This window comes from Girardinichthys multiradiatus, chromosome Y, assembly GCF_021462225.1.
Source record: "Girardinichthys multiradiatus isolate DD_20200921_A chromosome Y, DD_fGirMul_XY1, whole genome shotgun sequence".
NCBI lineage: Eukaryota > Metazoa > Chordata > Actinopteri > Cyprinodontiformes > Goodeidae > Girardinichthys > Girardinichthys multiradiatus.
Window position 1 is genome coordinate 38,068,735 of NC_061818.1, and position 19,363 is coordinate 38,088,097.

The following is a 19,363-nucleotide window of genomic DNA, read 5'->3' on the forward strand; positions in this document are numbered from 1 at the left end:
TCTGAATAGAATCGCTGAAATAAATGAACTTTTAAATTATATTCTAATTTATGGGAGATGCATCTATGTCTTCCATAAATTTCACTCATCTGAAAAAAACTGGTATTTTTTCCCCATATCCTGCCTCCTCTCTGCCACCATTAATGGTGAAGTAGAAGAACTACAACAAAATAGGAAGGTTCTGTTGGACAATGTTCCATCCGCCTGCTAATTTAAATAGGTTTAACTGAAAAGCAGGGATTTAATCTGAAAGAGACGGATTGTTCTTTAAAATGGCGTTTCTTAAAGGTTTGGTTGCATCCAACAATGTCCAGGCGGAAAGACTAGAAAACCCAAATAGACATTTTTCACATTATTACTTTATTACAAAACCATTTTGACTTAACAGTTTACGTTGTCAAGCTGGTTTTTTTTACAGCATTATTTAAGACCATCATTATTATTTGACATGGCTCCTCCCATCTTGTGCAAAATGCTGCTGGTGTTGTGAAGAAACAAAACGATCCCGTCAGACTCGTTTAAAGCCAAAACTCAGGAGGCAGCTGTGGAGCCTCTCTGCACCAGCACCGGTTCTATCCACATGTGGGAGCTGGTTCTGCAGACAACTGTTCGGATGGAGCAGAAGTGTAAGGCAGAATCAGCGTCCGGACTGTGCTCTTCGGGTCGTCTAAAGGCGGAAGAGGTTCTGGATGCTGCCCAAGTCTTTTAAAAAGAAAAGAAACAACAAAAAAGCAAAATGGGAGAAGTGAAACGAGCAGAGAAACCTGCAGCGAGTGAATCCCCTTTGGTCCAGTGGCTGAAACTAAAACCTGCTGCATGATGCTCCATGTTGTCCCCAAACTAATTACAGGAAGAAAAAAAAAGCGAAAGCTAATCGTTTTAACCTACAGTTTTATGTACAAACATCCAGAGGCAGAAACAGCACCTCGTTTTATCCACACAGATTGGAGGAAGCCGCAGGCAAACCAACGGGTTTCAACTATAAACCGGCTTCAGTGGAAAAGATGTTCTTAAAAAGAGAAGATCTGGCAGTAGATGACGCTGTGACGTTCGAGAGGTCGCCTCTGAGGAATAAAATCGTTTTAGCACCAGTAATAAAACCAGGAACCTGCTGTTTCTGCAGGTTCAGCTTGTCCAGGATCGGCTTCTGTTTTTCTGCCTTAAAGAACCACAACATTCAGAACCAGAATTGCTCAGCAGAGTCAGGGAATCTGGATAAATTAACCAAGACGTGGAACATACATGAGGAGTTTTAAGCTGTGTCTAAGGCTGACACCTCCAGGATCGCTTTGCCGAAATGTACGGCAGGAAATGAAAGGTTTACGTTTCCGACATTTGAAAAATTGACGGACTTTTGCTTGGAGAAGCTGTTGACTGACATCGAGCCTGAAAGCCACTCCTCTTCTTCCTATGTTTGATCCCTGAACTGTGGACTGAAAAAAATCAAAGCGAGTGAAATAAAACAGCAGAAAAGTCCAAACTTTATCATTTCTGATTAAAGTTTGATAGAAGAAAGCAGATATTCAGGCTGAATTTGTTGCATTTTCACCCCTGGAAAATGGTAGCACCTTTGAATTGCAGAGTTAAAACCCTAAAAACAAGTCAATCAAATTCCTGAAGATCTGGAGCCTCGAGTCTCATTAACAGGTCATGAAAACAGAAAACTGACTTCCATGAATCGACAAACATGATCCCTGCTGGGAACTTTTTGGGTATTAAATCTGTTCTTGTTTTTACAGATTCAGGCCTTTGACTGTACGGCCTGTGGGTCCAGTTTAGGGTTCTGCTGCTTCGAGTTTGCCCGTCTCCTTGTCCTGCTCTCACTGCTGTTCCTGATTGTTTTGGCTCTCCTCACTGCAGGGCTTAAAATCAGCCGCATCGGGGTCAGGATCGGGATCCGGCTCTGGCTGGGACTCCACGGCCGTCTCCCAGTCTTCCTCCTCTTCTTCATCGTCCTCCTGCTCCTGGCCTTTGTAGCTCTTCGCCGCATAGCTCTGGAGGAGGCGGAGCCGGGCCACAGCGCGGTCAATGGTCAGCGTGGTGATCAGGTTGAAGTCGTGCATGCTGATCAGGTGCAGCAGGAGGTTGCGGCACAGGTTGCGCTCCAGGATGACGGCGGCGTTGTGCTCGGTGAACAGCAGGCAGGCCTCATTCATCTGGTTGTCAGCGATAAAACTGGAAGGAAAACAAACAAATGAAAAACGTGCAAAGATTAAAAACCGTTACAGTACAGAATCCAGCCGAAATCAATCAAGTCTGCAGGCTAACTGCTGTAAGAGGAACAGATCTGCTGTAAACATCGTTGTCTCTTATTAGCGAGGGTCAGGGTCACCTCCAAAGAAAGGTGCTTCCTCTCTGCATCAAAATGGCCTCTGAGATTACTGGAGGTCAAGAACTTCAAGATGGGAGGTTCAGCTGCAGTGAAGAAGCTTCAGGTCTGGCATGTAGGATACAGATCATTTCTGGTATTTATTTCATTCATTGATTCATTCATCTTCTATACCGCCTATTCCATAGTGGGTCACAGGGGAGCTGGTGCCTATCTAATCCTGGGCGAGAGGCGGGGTTCACCCTGGACAGGTCTCTAGTCCATCGCAGAGCAACACAGAGCAACACAGGACAAACAACCATGTACACATTCATTCACCCCTAAGGGCAATTTAGAGACACCAATTAACCTAACAGTCATGTTTTTGGACTGTGGGAGGAAGCCGGAGTACCCGGTGAGAACCCACGCATGCACCTGCAAAGGCCTATTTTCATAATAAAAAATTGATCTCAAGTATATCCGGCTGGAAATTTGTTAAATCGAGGTCTAAAAATTAAACGCAGCGATGATTAAACAGACGCTCACTACAACTGGGACATCCAGTTATTTATCGATGCTCTCACGTGAACAAGAGTGAAAACTGTTGGAAAAGTGATGATCCAGGGGCGGGAGGCTCAATGGTAGACCAGGCGCACCATGTTCAGAAGCTACAGTCCTCAACGCTCCAGTCACCGGTTCGTTTCCAAGATGTTTCCTGTAAACCTACTGATGAATAAAAGGTCCCAACCAAACGAATCATGTCTGCAAACACCATCAGTTTCAGCTTCTCACCAAAGAGCAGATTATTCTTCACACAATCATTATTTTCCACAATACTGACGACTTTTAATAGACCTTCCCAACCAGCTAGCTCCAGGAGAGTCTCCACCTGAATACAGGAACCCAAGTGTCTGTTGCCACCAGTGCAGAGCTTGCTCCAAAATTGACAGCAAGTGTGAGTACATCTGCACACACATCCTCTTTCCCCAAAAATTTAAAAGACACCTGTGTGATGCAAACAGTGAAACACCCTGAGATCAACATCTTCCTTCAATCCAGTCACAGTTTGGTGATGATCTGTGGATTGTCCAGCATGGTGGAGCACCGTGTCACGAGGCTAAAGTGCTCAGAACACCGAACTTGAAACCTGAGGTCAGTTTTAAAAATGCTGGTGAGGAAACAGAAGTCATCAAACTGAGATCAACTCCAAGTATTCAGAAAATAAGAAGCAGCAGAACAGAGTACGCACCCGTGCTTCATGACGTGAAGGTTCCACAGCTTCATGATCTCCTTCTCGCCCTCGTTGACGTCGGTGAACTCCTCGATTTGCTGCAAGGAGGAGCAGACTGTCAGACGATATACAGTTTCAGATTAAATGCAGAGAAATGTATTTATTTTTATTCCTGTAAAGATTTTATTTTGTTCTGAAAGATTAAATTTGATCCGAGTTGTGAAGGCTTAAGAGAGTTGATACGAAAAACATAATAAACTTCTCTGAGCCAATGAAAGACGTTCGGATTGGTCGGACACGTCTCTGATTGGCTGTTAGATGCCATGGAGGAATCAAATCAAACAAATAATCTGCTCATTCCGACGACATTTCAATCTGGGACAGTTTAAAAGGACACAAAACCTCTTGTGAACTCGGGGAGCTGAGATTAAATTTCTCAGTTTCAGTTTATGGGATTAAAAAAAATAAAGACAGCAATTGAAATCAACAGAAGCCACACTGGGTCACATTTGAACCGGCTGTAACCCCAGGACTCCACCAGCACCAGGACTTTAAAACGAGCAGCCTGATCACACATTACTGCGAAAACTAATTCCTTCAATCTTCCCAATAATTTTCCAGCTATTTCCCTTTTTATCTTTCATCCTGAATCCATAACTCCTCTGACCTCAGAGGCCGTTTTATCAATAAGAAACACAGCCGGTGGAATCCTGGGGTTTAATCTGACGTCAACAGACCAGCAGCAGATACGTCCACGCTGAGTCGCTCGTTCTGGCATGATTCTTGTCACGCCAATCTGGAAACGTTAGAACACAGTCAACAGAAACCAAACTGTTCACAGGGGAAGAGAAACCACATACAGGAGACCCATCTGTTTTTCTCTGCTAACAGGATTAAAATAGTTTGGGGTGAGACTCTGATCAGTTATCTACACGTTGATCCTGCTAAGGTGAAAATAATTCAGGTTCTCCTCCTGAAACTCCTCCTGCTCCGACTTTAAATCAACTCTTTTCAGGAAATTTGGCAGCAGTTTAGACCAGGGGTTCACAAAGTGGGGGTCATGACCCCCCGGGGGGTCGCGAGACACCAAGTGATTTTCAGAATCATCGTGATGTGGCAGCTGAGGTGTATGGAGGGCCAAAAAGGACAAATTAAATACATTAATTTATCATGAAATAAAGAAATGTATCATTAAAGATCCCATTAAATTATTAAATTACTTTTGATGAAATCAAATAATCTAATGTCACAAAAATTTACAAATAAAATGAAATAAAAAAACATAATTACATCACTCTATATTTTATGAATTAAAAGAGAGCGTAAAAATTATATGTATTTTTAGAAGGTCGCCATTGTCTGGCACTGTTATTTTGGGGATCACAGTTGGAAAACTTTAGGAACCTCTGGTTTAGACCACTGAAGAAAACTGGGCCCGTGTTGCAGACATACTGAGCCCAATGACCAGATTCTGCTCCAAGGTGCAACCCACCTTCACCGTCTTCTCTTTGAGCCAGTCAGGGTCCCTCTCGTCCTCGCTGTCCACCTCCATCTCCTGAGCTCTCATCGGCATGCAGCTGTCGCTGTGGAAGTACAGCCGGTTGTGTCCGCTGATGTAGGTCCTCTGATGCTGCTCCCGGTCGCTGTCCTCCAGCTCCAGAAACTCGGACAGACTTGGCTTCGTCCTCTTGGGTCTGCACGGTTGAAAGGTAGCAGGTGAACCGTGACCCCAGCAGGGTGTAAATAAACGGACACAGGTGAAGGGAAGTGGGCGGTTACCTGCACACCAGGACGTGGGTGACCGCGGTCCTCTTGACGGGACCGTTTCTGCTGAAAGCAAAGCCGGGCTGGTTGTGGATGTCCTGAGGGTTCCCTGCGTACGAGCCGTCGTAACAGTTGTTGATGGAGACCTCGATCTTCGCTCCTTTAGGATGAGGCTGGAAAGCCACAGAGATACGAGTGATTCAGAACGTTTGTCAGCTGAGATGGTTTAGGGTAAAAAGAAAGGTGATCAGGATATAGAGATACTCGACTGTGGAAAAATAAAACAATCACATTTATTTTGGCCTACTGATCCAAGATCAATTTTTCAGCTGTGATGCCTCGGGTTTAAACCAGAAAGAGACGTCTACATGTTAAAGCTCGTTCTGGATTTCTCACCACGTAGTTGAAGATGAAGCGGGAGTGCGATAGCTTGAGGTGCTTCAGCAGACTGTACAGCTTCCTGCAGTTCAGCGTGCACCAGGGGCAGTGGAGGTCATCTCTGGCCTCCGTCTGCTGCCGCGTGTTGTTGTTGTACTGGAACTACAGAAGCAAAGAACATGAGGCTTGAGAGTAGAGTCCGAGAGACGCCATCAGGTGCACATCTAGGCGAGCCTCTGACCTGATAGAAGATTCGTAGCTTCTGTCGAGGCTCAACTGAGATTTGTTCTCTCCTGGTTTGAACGTCAGCATTCATGGATTCTTTAACTGCTGGAAGTAAGAGGACAAACAGCATCATCCTGCAGCCAGTTCACCTCTGAAGGGTGGATTAAAGTTGAAACTCAGCATTTGGTTTCCTCACCCTGGGTGTGTGTGGCTCTCTGTGTGCTCGGTCGGGTGTCTTGGTTGGTATCAGAGTTGCGAGTGGCCAGAGGTTTGGCCACCGGAGCTGTGGAGCAAACAGAGGGGTCGCTGGTCCATCGTAGGGTGAACTGCAGGGTCGGACCCTGAGAGAAACTTTCTAATGGAGGCAAACGCTGCAGAGCGACAGAGAAACAGTGTTACTACTTCTTACTACTACTACTACAACTCATGTTACTGTAACTGAGTGTTATTTTAGAGCTGGAAACCCTACAAAAATGAAATCACAATAAACCACAATCGAAGTCTCCTTGTTTTTAAAAAGCACATTTTTAAACAAACTTTTCTGACACAAAGAGCCCTTGGAAATGCCACCCATAAAACCATGCACTTCCACTTACGGATGATGACACAGCATCTGTTAAAACCCGTCACTTTCTATAACGTCTTCTGTCAGTACAAATATCTGATGTCTGCAGGTTGAATTAAATCAACAACTGATCCTCCTGCTTGTTTAGCTAAGATAAGGAGCTTCAACTTTCATTTGTTTTTTTTCCACCGTGTCTGAGCCAAATGCAGTGGCTGTCTCAGTGCTGTAACTTCCCTTCCACCCACCAAAGGTAGCATCAGCTTTAAGGGCCAGACCTCCAGACTGTCTCTATCTGTTGTGAGAAAACTAACCGCCTGATAGAGTTGGAATGGTGTGACTGATGGTGTCCTTGTCATAACGTTTTGGCATCTACATTAATGCAGCACAGCTAAAACCTCTCAAGTAAAATCTGGACCAATAATCTGGAAAAAAGTGAGACTTACACAACAGTGAGAACTGGAGTCCTAAGCAAGGGCAATAAACATTCAGTGATTGCTTCTAGAAATCTGATTGTTTTGAATTAGTTTTAATACAAGCAGTGATTCGATAATTTACAGACATACTGGACCCTCCAAAAACAGCTTATATTTCATCTGTGGAGTGCCGGTTTGTTAGGTCTCCAAGCTACTGCACTCAGACATTTCTTTTAAAAGTTCCTCATGAAAATTATGATATATTCCCTTTAATTAGAATTTTTTTACTTTAAAATTTGATAATTTTATATGCATATATCCTGCAGATACCTTCCCATCCAGGATGGTCTCCCAGGTCGCCCTCTTCTTCTTGACAGGACTCTCCTCCATCTCCTGCATGGACACCTCGTACTCCCCGTCAAGCAGCTGCAGGCGCCTGCACACAAACATCAGAGTTACAGCTTCTCACCTCTGGTTTCTGCGTCACAGAGACCACAGCATTGCTTTTCTGCTTCAGAAGGTGAGGCTTGTCTGAGTCGGAAGCTGCGAGCGAGTTTCACCTGTTTTTATCAAAGACAGTCATCTGAGCCACAAACATGATTTCTCCCTCCTCCCGAAGAGAGGAGCTCCTCCTCTTCCTGTTGACGGATTCGTCTGAAAAATCTGAACCAGAAACAAGGCGAACTTCTACATCATTTCAAAATGTGGAGATAAGACATGTCACTGAAGCTCAAACTCTTGCTTTGCTTTAAACACTTTCTCAAACATATAAACTGAAGCTGAATTCAAGTCAAATCTCAAATGTTTTTATTTAAAAAAGTCAAAAAGATCTAGATGGATTTCGCTGTAACTGCCTAAACTATACAATAAACTGGATTAATCTTTAAAAAAGTAAATGGAAGAGAAAAATACTCAAATGCTGAAGAAAAACATCCAAAGCTCTAAAGATGTAGAAGATATCTGCTCTGCTCACCTCTGCTGTGGTGGTTCTCTCCGTTGGTCAACCCGTTGATCTGTCCTCTAGAGCATCCAGACCTCGATACTCTGAAGAGCAAGGAGTAAGACTTGACCATGTGTGAGTTGCTGGGTTCAAACTCGCTGCTGGGGACCAGTAGGGTGGGGAGGGAGCCCAATTTGACCTGGACTCCAGCACTTGTGTCTGGGTTCAGAGGGACCTGCTTCTTCCCTGTTGGGACCTGTTTCACCGGACAGCTGACATCCTAAAAAAACAAAAGGAGGAAACCTCAGCTAAACCTGGAAGTAGATCTACAAGCATCATCCTGTACCTGAACACAAACCTTCCTCTTCTTGTGGCAGACTTTCACCAACAGGACCTCCAGAGAAACTGAGATCTGCTCATTCTCACTATCCTGAGACGGTTTTCCTGATCACAACAAGACAACACCACCTTTTGTAAGCCACGCTGAGGTAAACAGGAAGAAAATGCATCATATCAGCCACTGGAAGACGCGTGAGAGAGACCAACTCACCAGCTTTATGAAAGAAGCCGGTAAAGGTGAGCTGCAGATTAGAGGCCAAGCTGCAGGGACGAAAAACTGTGTTTTAAAATGCAGGATGAGGGTTGAGTTTTGTGCCATCGGAGGAGCATTTACCTGAGAGTCTCCTGTTCTCCTCTCATCTTTTCCACTTTGAACAGCAGATTGTCTACCTTGGAGGTTTTCCTGTAAATACAGACAAACATGAGAGATCATTCAACAGATTAAACAGTTAACTTGTTCAAGATTTAGTTCAACAACAAACTGTCCTTAGTGTGGCTTCTCTTTCCTAAAGTGGTAGCGCTGCATCATAATCCAGCTCAATGTATGACCCTTTCTATGCCCTAACCCTGACAATAACCCTAAACCTAACCATTACCAGTGCTTACCTAACCCTAACCTTAACCTAAAGTCAATTCACACCTTAGTCCTAAACCTAACCGTTAGCAAAATAGGTCGTGAGGACCAGCAAAATGTCCTCACTTTGGTACAAACGGTCCTCAATTTGATGGTGAAATCGGGAAAATGGTTCTCACTGTGATGCCAAGACAGGAACACACACACACACACACACACACACACACACATATATTGCACCAGATTAAAGACCCACTGAGATCAAGGCAGCACACGCCTTACTGGACAAGACCGACAGACAACAATGGCAAAAACAAGCAAGAGTTATTGTTACGGTAACAATTTAAGTCTTATCAGCAAATCCTCAATGAAACCATTTTAAGTAACTCTGAGGTTAAAAGTCCGAAAATATCCCAAAGTTCTGATGTTTACTGGGGCAGCTGGTTTCCATCAGGATGCTTTCATGGTTATCTACATATTTTATCGTTTTAGTATTTCTTGTCTCGGTTCTAGATTCAAACTACATCTCAATTAATTCAATCTTTAAACTGAATCTGTGGAAGTAGCTACAGATTAGGGTGATGGCAAAGAGGCCTTCCAACCTCAAAGAATACAGCTATTGAGATAGATATAATGATCAATAAACCATGTTTTAAAATAAAAAATGAAAATAAAAACAGAGTTGATCTTTTTACATTGTTTTATTATCCTTTCAGAGATGTCAGCCTCTCTTCCCATCAGAAAAACGATCAGAGATCTAAACCCGCTGCACTTTGAACAATCTGGGGATTAACTGTCCAAGACAACGATGAGGTAGAGAAGACAGCCCTGCAGAGGAAGGTGAGGGGAGATGAGAAGGTCATCAGAGTGTCCCTGTTCCTGCAGGAACAGACTGCTGATCTTCATCAGAAACGCCTCCAACCCATCTACGTGAACTTCATGGACTGCTGCCATCAGATAAACAAATCCAGCAGACTGTTACACGGTTGTTCTGCCTCAACATGCCGAGCTGCTACTAACATCACATATTTTACATTACTCATCTTGTTTTACGTGTTTTTATATTTTTAATAATTCATCACAATGACCCAAGAAGATCCTGGAGAAACGCCGTCTCCTTTTCCCGAATTATTTTAGGACAATAAATGGATTTTATTTATCCAATGCTAATCTGTATCGCTGTTTTTCACTTTTTAAACTTTACCTGTTAGTTTGAATTAACAAAAAATGTCCGATAAATCGATAAACATTATAGCATATGTGAATTTAGTAGATTCAATATGAACTCAGCCTTTTTACTGCAGTTGGACTGCTGAGTGTTTCAGAGAGAAAATGATGAGAAACTTGCTTAAACATCAATGATGTTAGGACCTAAAGTATTTTGTTAATTTGGTCGGTTTCAAACGGCTGCTTTGTGTGCTAAACTTAAACAAGTGGAGCAGTCACGTCTGGCTCAAATATTCTGCACGTTTGATTTACTCAGTTTGGACCCCTTCTCCAGCGGCCTCACATAAAACCGTCCAGCTTTAACCCGAGCAGAAACTCCAGGAAGAAGCCAGAGTAACTAGAAGCAGCTGTGGGCCTCTGCAGAGCCTCAAAACAGCCTTCAAATGGACCCAACCTTCCAGAATAAAAAGGCTTTATTCATGCTGGACAGCCTAAAAACAGAGAATACCTCAACCTCTGCTGCCGTTTCAAGCTGAACTCTTTCTAGTAATGCTCAGTTTTCCTAAAAATGGAAATAAATTCGATTTCCAGAGTAAAATGATGATGTTTTTTGCCTCTACATCCAGTCTCCTGGGTATTATTTAAAGTCAAATCGTCTGAGGTCAGATCTTTAGATGAGTAATTGCTGTGCCTTGTTTGTTGTTTGTGATTAAAGAAAATCTATTTCCTGACCTGAATAGAACTAGATTAAATCTACTCGTCTCGTCTCTGCTGTGCAGCAGAAACAGAAACTGAACTGAGGCCATCTGGATCAAACCTTCCACCTTAATTCAACAAGACACACTGTTTACCGCTCCACAGTCCTTTTCACACACACTTCAGCCCGAAAACCCGTCATCTTTTGCCATGTAAATTAAGGAATATGAGCGACAAATATTAAAATGTCCAAATCTCATATTTATAAGCTTCTTTTAGATTATTTCTTGAAGATCTTATTAAACATCTAATTTCTATAAATTGTGGTTCTGGTCCCCATTTGGGCCAGTACATCTTTATGAATAATGAGAGAGGATATTCTCTACTGAAATCCAAAATGATGTCCTGCTGGTAGATATTATTTATTGGGGCTGTTTTACCCCATTCCTTACAGCAGACATGAGCAGATTCTAGAAAATAGTTTGAAATCGTTCACACCTGAAAAAGTTGGTTAGAAAACAATCAAAACTACAAAAGCATGAGAAGGGCAATGGTCGATACGGCCAGAAGCCACTTAGAAGTCCTCATGGAGACCATCCCAGAGTCGCAGGCAAGGACAAGAATGGTAACTCAAGGCTTCCGTGTATTTTGGTTCTCATTTTGGGACACCAAAAACCTGCTTCCAGAAAACCTCTGGAGAGACCGATTAAAGCACAGATGTCAAACTCCAGTCTGTGAGGGCCGGTGCCCTGCAACTTTCAGATGTTACCCAGCATCAACATACCTGTATCACATATTAAATTCATTTGGATTTCCTTACAGGAGTCCGACCTGTGAGTAATAGATGCCATGGAGGGTTGGCTCAGGAAGCTCCTTTCTGGAGGATATTTCAGATTTCTGAATCACTTTTCTTTCTTTTATGAATGAAATACAGACGTTTTCAGCGAGTGAAAGAACAACTAATATTTGAGTACTGCACCATTATTTAGCTGAATATGTTAACCTCTGACATCATCAACAAACAAGCTTCAGATGACTTATTTTACCATCTCACTCTAACCAGTCATTTCAAAAAATACAGCTTTACTAGGCCACATTTTTTACACCTTCTAAGTTTATTCGAAGACGCTTCCCCACACTTTAAACCCCCCAAAAAACCCTTGGTGAGCCGCACCCCTACATCCCTACGCTCCGCCATCTGTAACCTCACACCTTTTCGGTGCACCAAACCACAAGCAGCCCCACGTGTATCAGCACGATCTTCATTCTTTTGTGCAGCTTCTGACTCCATATGCAAAGCAGCCCCAACTGAAAAACGCTCCGTCTCCTAACTGATCTAACCGGCCCCCTCCACCTACAGCAGCCGTCATGTCGGTCTACTTTCACTCACGGTAACAGTTGACCTGCTTTCTAAGAGGCAAAAACAACAGGTTTCAATTTGCAAACATCTTACCTTTTGGTGTTGGTCCTCGAATTTCTGTGCGACATATAAGTGAGCGTTCGGTGCAGGAATATAGGCTGAAAAGCAACAAGGAGAAGAGAAGTGTCAATAATCTTTATCTCTACCACTCCAGTTAATTCAGTCGCTCTTTGCAAGGAAATGCAACACTCACAGCTATCAAGTTTCTTGTGCGGAGGAACCTGTAGATTTGTGTTGGCTCTGCAAATAAAACAAGCTTAGGTCATCAACACATTATGAACTCTGCATCATGTGGATAAAATCAAATCTGGAGAAAACTTCATGGATTAAAGTTAAAAGCTTAAAAACAATCAGAGAACACAGCAATTAGATTTAAAATATGAAACATGTTCTACTTTATTATTAGGTCTTCTCTCAGCTGTTTGACCTCTAACATGAAAACATATGAAAGCTTAGCTTTGTGATCCAGCTGCTTCATATTTTGCACATTTTGCCAGCAATAAACTTGTACTTTATGACTTTTTAACCTTTATTTAACCAGGAGAGGACTTATTGAGATCGAAGATGAGCGTCCCGGCCAGGACAGGCAGCAGCATCACAGCTTATAAAACATTTGACATGTAACAATCAAGACATTCCAACCATAAACGCTGATAATGCATCGAGACTAAAAGTAGCAGAAACATCTAAGAAGAAAGAAGCATTAGCAAAAGCACCTGCAGTCCAATGTGGGCGCTGCAAAGTGTTTAAGAAGAGACGTAAACATGCCCAAGATAAACTCCTGCAGATTTAAGGAGTTTTGTTCAAGCAGAGGCAGCACCAGTTCAGTACGGACCCTAAGAGCAGACCGTAGGAACAAGCCAAAGATGAGAGCTTCCAACGTGTCTCTGGGTGATGTGGGCCAGTACGGATGATGGAAGCAGAGCGAGAACTGCCTTAAAGATGAAGAAGGCCTCCAACCCGAGCATAATAAACAACGATGAGTAAAACCTTTAAGGTTTGAGAAGAACCTCAACACTCCAAGGTAATGAAGCAGATCACCATGGTCCAGCACAGACATGAAGGTCATGTTTAAATAAGAAGAATGAATGAAGCAAATAAACTGAAAGGAAACAAAAAAGCTACGCTCTTCGGGAAGCATCCAGACATTTAAGGAAAAGCAACCAAACAACCTGTCGATGTGAATTTAGGCCATAAACTCTGAAGACAGAGCTGTACTCCAGGCTGTTTCAATCTGGATTACATTAGATCAACTCCAGCTCTAAATCCAAAACACCTAAACTAGTGAAACCCAGACAGGATTATTCTGAAATTAAAAACTCATTAAAACTCAGTTTGCCATCTCCAAAACTTCCAATTTGTGAGACTCGAGAATGTGAGTTTCTTGACGATACCTAAACTGGTCAGATGTAGACTGGTAGAACAGTTCTGCATGTTTCTGACGCGACCCTGATCCGGAAAAATCCTGTTTCAAAAGCGCAAACTCTGTTTTAGGCAATTGTTCAACAGTAGCCCGTACTGGTGTTCTGCAAGCGTCAGGGACAGGGGAACAGAAGCTGACCCGCTTCTGCCATACCTCTGGTCCATCTTGGAAAGGGTAGTAAGGGACGTTAAGGCTATAAAATCAAGACGGGGTTGTGGAACAAGTCAAATGTAGTAAAACACTACAAAAGCAAAGACAGCAGCAGATCACAAGCAGGAAACACAGCTTTCTGATCCTCCAGTGGCCATCTAACCTCATAAACATTTCGTCGAGCAGAGTCTGATGCAGATAATAACATATTGACGATGATGCAACACAACTTTGCTTGCATCAGAAGCACTGACTACATTTGGAAACCCTGCATTTAGTACAGGGGAAGTGTTTCACATGCGTTTAGGAGCTGTCCCTAAAATAAACGGTCTTCACTGGTTGGTTTCTGTGTGGACGGATGAGTTACCAATCACTGATAAATGATGGAGTGTATTCTAATCAGGAAGAACTTCACTGTTCGCAAATGGATCTGAATCTATTACTTTGGATTGCATTGGCAGAACTGGGCTGGTTTTAATACAATTTTGTCCGGGTTGGATTCTGTAAAACTGAATAACAGTTTGACCAGTTTTCTCTGCTAAAGTACCAGTATCTGTTATAAGCTGGACCTACATAAAATAATTTGAGGTCAATGAACCACAATTTTATTTTAAGACATAAAAGATTGGCTTTGCATGCCGTTGTACTCAAGTTATTTTACATGATGCTGCACCAATTACTGTTCATTTATTCAGATAAGTCACATTTTTATACAGATTAAATGTCAGAATTCAATTAAAGGTATTGTAGGTTTGAATCAAATTAATATCTTTGGAATATAAATTTGCTAATAGTTTTTGTTGTGAGATCAGACAAAATAAGGTAGTTATTTATTAAATGTAAAGTTAAAAAAAAATCATGTCCAATTTTAACCAGTCTAGGTGGTTTTAAAGTGGATCCTGTTTATTGTGGCCTAAGTGGCACAAAAAACGACTGAGTGACTAAAATCCAGCTTTGTCCTGTTTTTACAAACAGAATAAAGTTTTCACAGATCAAAAACTGTGTCTAAAATAAGATTTATTGATTGAAGAATAATTTCATTTAGCTTTGACCAGTCTAGGTATGCTGGTTTTCAGTTTGGTTCCCATCTAGTCTTGCCTAAACAGAAAACTAAGAAAATCACCATAGTGTTTACTTTTATTTTTACAAATACAATAAAGTTTTCACAAATAATAAATCATACTTATACGATGTAATGATTTTAAATAACTTTTAGAACTCTGTCCATTTTTAACCCTTCCAGGGACTGATCTGAAACTACTGTAGCCAAAAACGACAAAGCTATTTTATGGAAATCACAATTTTTGTGTTTTCACAAATATGATCACCTATTTGCAGATCATAACCTGGGTTTTAATGAGTCTACATGATGCAAACTGTGAAATAGCCGTTGACTTACGCCCTGAATCTGAAGCTCTGGATCAGATGCTTACGTCAATGATTTAATAACAAGGATTTAACACATGGGAATTAGTGGTAGATGAAAATCAAGGAGCAAAGCTTTGACAGTGGTTGCAGACGACAGTCTAACTGCTCCCCTCATCTCTACAACTGCATGGCCACTGTGAAACATCCTGTTATGTTAAATTAAGCCCTCAAGACGTGCATCTCTACACATGCAGCTCGGTGACAGTAGGGACTCACTCTCGAAGGCCTGCAGGAACAACTCGTGGTCGGCCTGAATCAGCTGCATGTTGGGCTTCTTGGCTGCAGCGGAGGGCGGCTGGTACAACCCGTTGGTTTTTCCTCCAGGACCGAGACCCACATGGTGTTGGCCTCCACCTGAGGAGCTCTGCTTTTGCGGAGCCATGGAGGTCAAAAGCTAGAGCAGAATAGCAGTGAAGCTGGCTCCCCCACCTGACGTAGGGTGTAGTGGGAAAGAAATAAATAAATGAAGAAATTCAGCTGCTCTTCTTCCTTTGTCAAAACAAAAGAGGCAGCGATGGTCGAAAACCAATCGCTAACTATAAACACCCATCAAGTCCTCATTTTAAAGATATGTAACTAAATTTCTAACTTATTGCATTTGAGCGACAGAGTTCCGTTTTTTATTAATAACCCTGTTTTAGCGGTTAGCAGGTCGAAGAATGCGCGGAACAGAACAGCCTCCGGCGAGCTGAGGCGGAAACCCCGGGCTAACCGGTTAGCATCGCCCCGACACCGGGTTTACACCCTGAAGGACGGTAAAATAACCCCACGGCCACACGGAGAAACGGAAAAAAAACCTAAACCGGCAGCACCACAATCGGTTTAAGGCAAATAATTAACGGAAAATGCATATCATTGTCGCCGAGTGACTGTTAGCAAGTTGGGTTTAAAGAAGGAGCCCCGAATTAGCCCCGATCATATCCGGTCAATATTTTCACAATAAACTCAGTTGAAATTTAAATTCAACTGCAAATTGTCTTTGATTAATGTGATTTGAAAAAAATACAAGTTAATCTTAAAAAAAAAAATAGCACCTTCATTCTAGACTAGCAATGCTCACAGAGAGATAGATTTTAGGTGTTTATCTCTGTTACTTTTTCTTTTACAATTATGGCTTACAACTAATGAACTCACAAAATTTTGTGTCTTAGAAAATTTGAATATCACATAACACCACCAAAAAATTATATATATATATATATATATATATATATAATACAGAACTGTGATGTTATGGCCTACACAAACACGGGGCACACAGCTGACTTGACAGTTTCCCATTACACCGCCACTGACAGCTGGCTCAAGTAGAAAAAGTATGAAAAGCTGATCACAGAGAGCTCCTTCCAGCATATTAATGGTGACATAAGTGGAAGGAAACGTGGTAGAAAAGGTGCACAAGCACTAGGGGACCAATGGTAAAAAAAAAAAAAAAAGGTTTGTAATATCAGGACATCTTTTACATTTGCATACAACTACTGCATCAACATGGTGTAACAAGAAGGTATTCAGCCTGTGGCACTGCTGATGTATTGAGAATGCCCTTGCTTTAATAGCAGCCTTCAGCTCGTCTGCATTTTCGGTTCTGGTGTCTCGTCTTTCTCTTGACAATACCCCAGAAATTCTCTGTTGGGTTTAGGTCAGGTCATTTTGCTGGCCAATCAAGCTCAGTGCTCCTTATGGCAGGTAAAATTATTCAGTGTGTATACTTAAAAAGTGTCATAAATGTACTAATTATATTCTAATTTAGAGAGATACACTTTACACGTGTGAATGTAACACCTTTGCTTTTATTTTGAAGGGTTAAATAGATGCTTTCCTCCCTCTTTGCGCTAACTTCAGTGACCTGAATAATCTACGCTGCCGCAGAAGGATGACTCGTGTTTACAGATCCCGCCTTCTAATTTCTTTACCCAATCACTGCGTTTGCTGCTGAAATGCTGAGCTCCTATTGGTTGCTACCGAGTTTAGAAGCAGGAGGCACAGAGCTGAGGCGCGTTTGCCGCCTCCTGTTTAGTGGAGCCAAGCGCCTTCATACATTCGGTCCAGTGGAAATCATTGTACACTATAAGCTAACATTATTTTTATTCAGATTTCTATGTTTTCCACTTTTGAAATGCAGCGTAGACTTTAAGCTAATAAAATGACCAGAGTTCACATTCAAAATGATTATGCAGTTTTAAAATTTGTGAATGAAAGACTATAAATTATTATTATTTATTAATTATTATTTATATAATTCCCTTTTGGGATTAATAAAGTATTTTTGAATTGAATTGAAAACAGAAAATGAAAATGATAATTAGAATATTTTATACGTTTTAAAAGCTTTCATTATAAATTCGGTTTATTTGTATAGCACCAATTCACAACACCTTATCTCAAGACACTTTACAAAGTCTGTTCAATCCAATCATACAGATTCTAAGTCTAGTACATCCATTCCAATTTCATCCTAGTTATCAAACAATGCAGTTAAATTAAGTTTATTATTCAAATTGGTTAAAAGTTTTTCTATCTAAGGAAACCCAACAGATTGCATCTTGCAGTGACTTGCAGCATTCACTCCTCCTGGATGAGCATGTAGAGACAGTGGACAATTCCTTTCATTGACTTTGCAGCAATCCCTCATACTGAGCATGCATGTAGTGACAGTGGAGAGTAAAACTCCCTTTTAACAGGAAGAAACCTCGTTGTTGGCCGCAGCAGCAGCTCAGCCAATGCCCAGCTCCAGGAAGGTGTCATCGCTAAACACAGAGCCAGGCCAGATGTAGCTTCTAGGAAGAGAAAAAACAGAGAGAGTACATAAAAAAGGTGAAATGACAGCAAATAAAGCAGATTTTTGAAGTAGTATGTAAATGTAGCATGATGATATTTAATATACCTTTTAAATATTTTCTTTGTTTTTGCTCTTGATAACCTCTGAGATGCTGGATATCTACTTTTAGACCAAATCCTGACTGATTGTGACCCATTCTTGAGTTGTTTGGAGATGATCAGAATTTGTTGGCTTCTGTTTCTGCACCTATTTGACACTAGACCCCTGGTTCTCAGATCTGGTGGGTTTCCTGTTTACAGGCCCAGAATTCCAGTGTTCTGATTTCCTAGCCACTTCGTTATCATTTTAGCTTTGTGACATGCTGGAAAATCCACGGATCATGACCAAATGTTTGTGGACTGTTGGAAGAAGTTCCTCTTGGAGGACGTTTCAGTCCTCTTCTCTATCCATGGCGGTGTTAATGGGCAAAAGTCAGAGGAAGCCCACTCCCATGGAAGCGAAGCAACCCCACAAATGGATTCTTTCTATCTATCGCTCTCTATCTCTATCTCTATCTCTCTCTCTCTCTCTCTCTCTCTCGATTCCAGGCCATATCCCACTCTGACAGAGCCTTCTTTGGTCACGGCTGGAGATTCATGCACTGTGTGAACATATGATCAGTGCAGCTAGGGTGAAGTTAGAAGCTATTTCTGTCCTCATTATGTTTTTGGGTCAGTGGTTACGCCTCCTGTAGGCAGCAGCAGCAGCAACTTTAAAACTCGTTTCTAAACCTGTCTCAGGAAGTAATTGCCATGCTACTTTTCCCTTGTTCATATACAGGGGTTGGAGAATGAAAGTGAAACACCTGTCATTTTAGTGTGGGAGGTTTCATGGCTAAATAGGACCAGCCTGGTAGCCAGTCTTCATTGATTGCACATTGCACCAGTAAGAGCAGAGTGTGAAGGTTCAATTAGCAGGGTAAGAGCACAGTTTTGCTCAAAATATTGAAATGCACACAACATTATGGGTGATATACCAGAGTTCAAAAGAGGACAAATTGTTGATGAACGTTTTGCTGGCTCATCTGTGACCAAGACAGCAAGTCTTTGTGATGTATCAAGAGCCACGGTATCCAGGGTAATGTCAGCATACCACCAAGAAGGACGAACCACATCCAACAGGATTAACTGTAGACGCAAGAGGAAGCTGTCTGAAAGGGATGTTCGGGTGCTAACCCGGATTGTATCCAAAAAACATAAAACCACGGCTGCACAAATCATGGCAGAATTAAATGTGCTCCTCAACTCTCCTGTTTCCACCAGAACTGTCCGTCTGGAGCTCCACAGGGTCAATATACACGGCCGGGCTGCTATAGCCAAACCTTTGGTCACTCATGCCAATGCCAAACGTCGGTTTCAATGGTGCAAGGAGCGCAAATCTTGGGCTGTGGACAATGTGAAACATGTATTGTTCTCTGATGAGTCCACCTTTACTGTTTTCCCCACATCTGGGGTTACGGTGTGGAGAAGCCCCAAAGAAGCGTACCACCCAGACTGTTGCATGCCCAGAGTGAAGCATGGGGGT

General features: G+C 42.1%; 1 protein-coding gene across 2 annotated transcripts; it reads right to left on the minus strand.

Moving 5' to 3' along the window:
• Positions 1-339: 339 nt before the first annotated feature.
• On the minus strand, positions 340-15,931 carry LOC124863869 (polycomb protein suz12-B-like). 2 transcript variants are annotated; one of them, XM_047358400.1, is made up of 16 exons: positions 15,238-15,931; positions 12,214-12,260; positions 12,054-12,118; positions 8,498-8,566; positions 8,375-8,424; positions 8,183-8,268; positions 7,858-8,104; positions 7,445-7,547; positions 7,215-7,320; positions 6,103-6,277; positions 5,923-6,008; positions 5,700-5,843; positions 5,319-5,476; positions 5,032-5,233; positions 3,558-3,637; positions 340-2,175 (listed from the first exon to the last, which is right to left on the minus strand). In XM_047358400.1, the coding sequence occupies exons 1-16, from the start codon at positions 15,401-15,403 to the stop codon at positions 1,821-1,823; spliced, it is 2,139 nt and encodes a 712-aa protein (XP_047214356.1). In that variant the 5' UTR covers positions 15,404-15,931; the 3' UTR covers positions 340-1,820. The 2 variants fall into 2 exon arrangements, with proteins under 2 accessions (XP_047214356.1, XP_047214355.1); XM_047358399.1 differs by having other exon boundaries at positions 5,923-6,011.
• Positions 15,932-19,363: the final 3,432 nt, after the last annotated feature.